General features: G+C 41.7%; 1 protein-coding gene across 3 annotated transcripts in view; it reads left to right on the top strand.

The window, feature by feature from the left end:
- The window catches only part of cpeb3 (cytoplasmic polyadenylation element binding protein 3), a 32,070-nt gene extending 24,834 nt beyond the window's left edge, over positions 1-7,236 (top strand). For all 3 annotated transcript variants that reach the window (XM_083695447.1, XM_083695448.1, XM_083695449.1), the window contains 4 exons: positions 1,835-1,953; positions 2,034-2,148; positions 5,013-5,194; positions 6,904-7,236. In XM_083695447.1, coding sequence (XP_083551573.1) covers positions 1,835-1,953; positions 2,034-2,148; positions 5,013-5,194; positions 6,904-7,131 — 644 coding nt within the window. In that variant the 3' untranslated portion in view covers positions 7,132-7,236. The remainder of the gene's footprint in view (positions 1-1,834; positions 1,954-2,033; positions 2,149-5,012; positions 5,195-6,903) is intronic.

The following is a 7,236-nucleotide window of genomic DNA, read 5'->3' on the forward strand; positions in this document are numbered from 1 at the left end:
CATGGATATGCCCATGACCAGGCTCCTGTTAATAGTTTAGGATCTGTGAGATGGTCTCCACACTGTTCACTGAAAATGTTACAGATTTTTATTGCCATTTTTAGAGTTATGTACAAATACAGAGGCTTGCGGGTCAGTAAGGTAGCATGTTATTATAATATATATAATTGTACAGTGCAAAATGTCGGAAAAAGAAAAAGAGAAACTGCATTTTAGGCATAATGAACTGTAGCTATAACATTTATGCTAGAGCAAATGCGAAACAAAAAGAAAAGGAAAGAAAAACCCAAACAACAAAATGACAGTGACAACCGAGAGGAACACATACAACTTTTCTTTTTTATTTTAAATAGAAAAAATACCAGGAGGTCAGACATTGGGATGGTACACACATTTAAGTATCACACAAGTCATAAAACAACAGAAAACGAACAGGACAGAATGGATTACAAGGTTAGACTTGGAGTGTGACATTGCCCAGCTACACAGTATATTCTCATCAATACCAAATCAGGACCCCTGATGTAAGATTACCATTTTTCCCATTTCAACAGGTAGCATTCCACACTATTCATGAATCTAAATGACAAGCTTTCAACAGCTGCTACCCTTCTGCCTCCCACACCAATCTCAAGGCAGAGGCAGACTTATCTGAGTGGCTCAGAAGCATTGCATAACAATAAGAAGCTTCATGTCCTTTTCCCAGTATCTGTGTAATAGTGTTTACACTGGGGGGAGGTGTTGGGGGAGAGTTGAAAATCTGGACTAGTAAGTGTCTAAGCTATAAACACCTCCAAAACTAAAGAGGTAGACCAAATTGCTCCTTTAAATTATCAAAAGACAAGTTTAAGTGTGTCTTCATCATACAAATTGCCCAACACAGTAATCCCTTCATCAAACCACAGCCTCCACAGGAACCCCCGATACATAGCTTGGGATTTAGCCACATGGAGGCTGTGAGATAATGGTAAGGATTGAATTGCAAATGTTCTTCTCATGCAAATGTCATTAGGAAACCTCAAATGGTCTCTGCATATGTTCTCATGATCCTTTGTTCATCCTGGTCACTGTATAAATGAAACCTTATCAGCAGCTACCCCAGAAAAGCACAACCCTCCCAACATTTTCCAGACATGATTTTCACATCAGGAGAATGATTGCATATATTCAATGCTTTTACTGGATCCGATTGTTGATCAAAGATTTATATCGAAGCCTAAAATGTGAGAAGAACTAAAATAGACTCCCCTTGCCACACAACCTCATCATCATACAGGAGGAAATCTCTCAGAGCCCCAACTTTCAAAAAGATCAGGAGAGTATTAGCCAATTTTGCATGGGGTCCTTTTTTAGTAGTGAAACAGGCTTGCTGTTTTTAGCTATATCAGCTCAGTCTGAAAGGTGCTCAGAATATCAATAAGTTCTCACTAGGTGGTGAAAAATGGTGAGTTTTGTTTCTCTTAAGTACCAGTGTTTCCCCTTGCAGCTGCGCTGTTCCCCACCTAGAGTATGCAATCCAAGAATTGATGGTTATAACCATTTGCCGTGGCCTTGGATGATCCTGTGGTCTAGTGCCGTGGCCTTCTGTGCCCACATTATGCCTGTGTTGGCATGGCTTCGAATATGCATAATACAGTACTGAATACTTATAAACACTAAAAACCATATGCGAAGTTGAATATAAAGAGACATCATGCTAATCTGTTGGTCCCATGTTTCCCCCGAATCACCCAGCTGATCCTATCTGCACCCTGAGCAGCTCAGTGCCCTTTCTGTTTTTTTCTTTTAGGAAAAACACTGCTAAGTACTCACCATTCTCTCTTGTCCCTACCAGGCTATGCCTTCCTGCTATTCCAGGAGGAGACCTCTGTCCAGGCCCTGATCGACGCCTGCATCGAGGAGGATGGGAAGCTCTACCTGTGTGTGTCTAGCCCCACTATCAAGGACAAGCCAGTGAGTGAAAATTCAAGTTAAAATCTAGTATGAGTCATCAGGCACCTAGAGTCCTTCAATAATGATCCTCTCTGGTTCAGGTCCAGATCCGCCCCTGGAACCTGAGTGACAGTGACTTTGTGATGGACGGCTCCCAGCCTCTAGACCCCCGCAAGACCATTTTTGTGGGGGGTGTGCCTCGGCCCCTGCGTGCAGGTAGGGAATTTTCAAAATTGGTGGATTGGCAACACAAATAGTCTATTTAAAACAAACCTGGAGACCCCTTACTCCACAGTGTTGCAATGCAACAAAATAAAGTTAGCCTTCAGTAAGTATTCACCCCCATGGACTTTTTCCACATTTTGTTGTGTTATAACCTGACTTTAAAATAGATTTAATAGATTTTGTGTCACTGATCTACACAAAATAATGGATACTTCTCAGAGTGTCAAAAGGTGTTAAACAAGGTTGTCTTTTGTCACCACATTTGTTTGTTCTGGCCATTGAAATGCTAGCAACTAAAATCCAACGCAAGGTACAATATTATGATCAAGGATTTAGATATTCAGGGCTTGAACACAAAAATGTATGAGGATGATTCACAATCCAGATCACTGCTAGGTCTTATTAAGGATTTGGACAACTTCTCTAGTCTTAAACCTAATTAGAAACAATGTACTATAGTATGTGTTTATTACCATGCAGTTTACCAATAAAATGGGCTAATGGAGCAGTAGACATACTTGGTATTCATATCCCCAAATATATAAATGAACTTACTACCACACATTTAAATAAAAAGTTCACTAAAATAGACAAGATCTTGCCACCTTGGAAAGGAAAATACCTATCCATTTATGGAAAAATCACACTAACAATGCCAGATGACTGATTCATCAAATTATATGAAAAAAATTATCTGTTTATTTGGAAGACAAAACTAAACATGCCTATCTATATAATGAACATGAATATGGGGGATTGAAATGATTAAATATCAAAGCATTGAACCTCTCACTAAAAGCTTCACTCATTCAAAAACTATACTTACACCCAAACTGGTTCTCCAGGAGATTACTAAGGAGCTCATCCTCTATTCAAAAGGGCCTAATCTATTTTACGGTACATTCAAAATGTAATCTTGTCCAAAGTATCACCCTTTTTAAAACAAGCCATACAAAGCTGGTTACAATTTAAATTTCAACTCCAGAACAGTCAGATCAAATACTACAGCAAATAATCTGATGAAAATCAAGTATATTGATTGAAGAAATCATTAATTTTGATTTTGAAGGATGGAAATATTATGTCACATAAAAAACTTTAAAAATAATATGGGACAATCCAAAGTTACAATCAACTGATTGGAGCCTTGCCACAAAAATGGAAGAGGAAAATTGGAAAAGGAGAAGGTAAGGCTGAAAAACAAAATACTGATCGCCGCGCCATACAGGATACAAGATAGCTGGCAACAGTTTTGATGTTCCTATCCAATGGTTTATCTTTTTATTTTATTTTTGTTTTTATTGCTGTATAAAATAATTGCAACCAAAAGAATGTTCATATGAGGCATTAAACAATCACCACTATGCAGATTCTGTAGTGAGGAAACCGTGGCAATAGAAAATCTGTTTTGGTATTGCCCTCAGGTGTCAGACTTTTGGTCTAAGGTTCAGGAATGGCAGGCAAATAATTATATTCATCTTGGGCAGATACTTTTTTCAACAAACTTTCCTCTTGTACTTGATATTTGTCTCATCTGTCCACAAGATCATTTTCCAGACCTCTGCAGGTTTTTTAGCAAACTGTAACCTGGCCATCCTTTTTGAGGATAACTAGTGGTTTGCACCTTGCAGTGAAGCCTCTGTAGTTCGGCTGGTGACGTATTCTGTGGATGGTAGTCTTTGACACACTGATCTGTGGGACAGTTGTTTTGGGGTTTTTCTTAATTTTGGTGAACATTCTTCAGTCATCCACTGTAGAAGTCTTCCTTGGCCTACCAGCCCATTTGCGATTGCTGAGCTCACCAGTGCTTTCTTTCTTTTTTTAATGATGTTACACACTGTTGGTTTTGATAAGTCTAAGGTTTTGGCTATGTTTCTGATGGTAGATTTTTCGGATATTTCAGCCTCATAATGGCTTCCTTGACTTTCATTGAGTTCATTGAGTGTCTTGTTGACAGACACAAATAGCAGACTCCAAAGGCAAATGCATAGCCTAGAATCAATACTAGACATTAAGAGCTCTCTTATGCCTGCACAAATGATGTGGCGGAACACACCTGACTAACCAGAAACACCTGTCAAGGTAATTTTCCAATACATTTGATGCCCTGAAATAGGGGGATGCTATGCAGAAATAAATGGTGAAAAAATAAAACATTGAATTAAAGCTGAGCACCTCTAATTTTAACCTCTTTAATAGTAATTGTTTTATTTCAAATTCAAACTGTTTGAGTATAGAGCTAAAAGAAGACAAAGTACTTCCTCTTTCCAAACTTGTATGGAGGGTACTGTATATCAGCTAAAATGAAAAATATCATAGAATGTACGACATAAATAATACCAAATACACCAGAAAGGACCGAAATCACCATGTGCAAAAGTGTAATAATGTGTAAAAGTACCTGGAAGATGAAATGTATATGTAAAATCTGTAAAAACAAATCCAACAAACCAAGTTATTGGATCCTCTGATAAGGGTGGGGGGGGGGGGGGGGTCTCTGCAAATTAAAAAATGTTTTGACTGCCATTGACTTTAGAGACTGTAGGCTGTAATCAAAGTTATACCTGTTTAGAAATCCACTTTATTTCCAGGATTCGAGCCAACTGGTGGTCATGTTAAATATTCATACAAGGGGCTGGTGGGTGGGGCAGTCTTTCTGTGCTTGGGACAAACATCACTGGCGGTCTGTAATGCAACCTATACTAATCACCAGTCAAAGACTGTTTCATGAACACTTTAAGAAGGTCAGTCGATCAAAAGTTGATCATAAAAAAAAAAAGAATGTCAGTCAAGGTGCAATTGCCTCTCAAAAGCCAAGTTATCTCTGTCTCTTTCTCTTTCTCTCCCCCCTCCAGTGGAGCTGGCTATGATCATGGATAGGCTGTATGGGGGTGTGTGCTACGCAGGCATTGACACCGACCCAGAGCTCAAGTACCCCAAGGGAGCGGGCCGTGTGGCCTTCTCCAATCAGCAGAGCTACATCGCTGCTATCAGCGCCCGATTCGTTCAGCTGCAGCACAACGACATTGACAAAAGGGTGAGTGAGAATCATGCTCTGTATTCCCCTGTATGATTACTTCAGGGCTTTCCCTAAAGTCTGGGTAGCTGGGAGAGATATTCAGCAGATAACCGTGGTGGCCTGCCTGTAGTGTTTTCTATGATGTGAACTCTTGAGTGCATCTCTCCATACATCAGAGCAGTCATTATACATTGGTTTCCATCCGACCATACAGTGCAACCTACAATCCAGGGAGCCCTGGTCTGTGGAAACAAAGCTAGCTGTGTAATCATCATAGCCTTTAGCTGTTGGAGGGCTGACAGATGTTTTTAGGTTGCAGACATGGGGATGTTTAATTATAGGAGTTCCCTATACATGTATCCACTTAAGTGAGTGCTGCTGCCTAGCTATTTTGGGACAAACTAGTCTATATAGTGCATGGCCGATTGTGACCAACCAAGACTGGTCGTCTGCCAGGAAGGCTAGTCTGTCGGGCAGAGCCATCCACAATCCCTCTGGGCTGTCATCATCTGAAGCCAAAGGCTGTGCCAGTGTCTGTTTTGTGACCAGAGCCCTGGGTGCTCTGATAGACAGACCACTCTGAGCTTTGTCTCATGTTGGACCAGACTGCCCTGCCCACAGCCAGTAATGACGCATGCAATGGCCTATAGATTAGAGCTTTGCATTGCTGTCCCTCATTACCCCCTAGCCACAAAGGTGGTGTGAGGGAAATATCTTCTAGAACCGTATACAAGCCCACAGCCTTGAGGGGCACTCAGGGGGTTGCATCCTGGGGGCGCTGCATTATGAGTAGCCTATTTACCCAGAAAAGTTCCGCTCCCTTCCCCTATATACATGAAAACCCCATTTGGTCAACCACCATGCCACACCCAAGTTCTCATTTGGCGAGCTAATGTTCATGCCTGTGGTTCTGACCCTCTACACTAGGCCCATCTACACCGTATTTTGCACTTTCTTCTTCTTTCCCTCCGGGATCACAATTATTCCATTAACTGTAAACGGGTCTTGGGAGTGTCCTAATGTAGAACGAAATGATTAGCAATTATCTTGGATCAGCTTCATTGTACTATCTACTGAGCAGGTGATGGCATTTAATAGCCTGAGTGCCAGTTTTTTTCTTAATTTGCATTAAAGTCCTTGTTTATAATTATGGACATCAGCTATTGTTGAGTTGAGCTCAGGCAGGTACTGTTAGATCTACATGGCCTGAGGGTTTGATGACCCTTCATTACACTGTCAAGCTGTGGTGGAGATGTATGCATGGACTGAACCTATTTGCATACTGAGGCGTCTCCATGGAAACACAGGTCTTGTTGTCTGGCCCTCAGCTGACGGTCAGACTCAAATCTCTTTTTGGTTGTAAACAACCAAAACGTTAAAGGCTCGTGTTCAACCTTGACACCAGATTTTTGTTGACCAAGACAGTGCTCTTCACGAAACGTTCTTTATCAAATTGCTTTTTAAAAGCTGGTTAAGGTTGAGCACTGGCCTTTACCTACCATTTTGACGTTTTGTTTGTTTACAGGGTTGCACATGGTTGCCATTTAAAAATAAAAAATCAGTGTGGCCACAAAGCGAAAAACTACATGCTACACCTTTAAGAAAATTGACCAATGGCAGTTTGAGTAGTAACAGACAACTCAAGTTTGAGTTCACCCTGGTCCTAATGCCAGTACTATGGGCTATAATTAGCTAAAATGTCTCCTTTCTTTCACCTTTGACCTTAGGTGGAGGTGAAGCCATACGTTCTGGATGACCAGATGTGTGATGAATGCCAGGGGGCACGCTGTGGGGGGAAGTTTGCCCCCTTCTTCTGTGCCAATGTCACCTGCCTGCAGTACTACTGTGAGTACTGCTGGGCCAGTATCCACTCCCGGGCCGGGCGAGAGTTCCACAAGCCACTTGTGAAGGAGGGGGGGGATCGCCCTCGACATGTGTCCTTCCGCTGGAGCTGAGGTGGTGAGGATAAGCCCTGCCCCGGCGACTCGCCCCCTCCCCCCAACCCCCGGGACAGTGCTGCACCCCCCGTCAAACTGCTCTGCTCCCCCACCACCTCAACA

The sequence above is a fragment of the Argentina silus genome, assembly GCF_951799395.1.
Source record: "Argentina silus genome assembly, chromosome: X".
Lineage (NCBI taxonomy): Eukaryota > Metazoa > Chordata > Actinopteri > Argentiniformes > Argentinidae > Argentina > Argentina silus.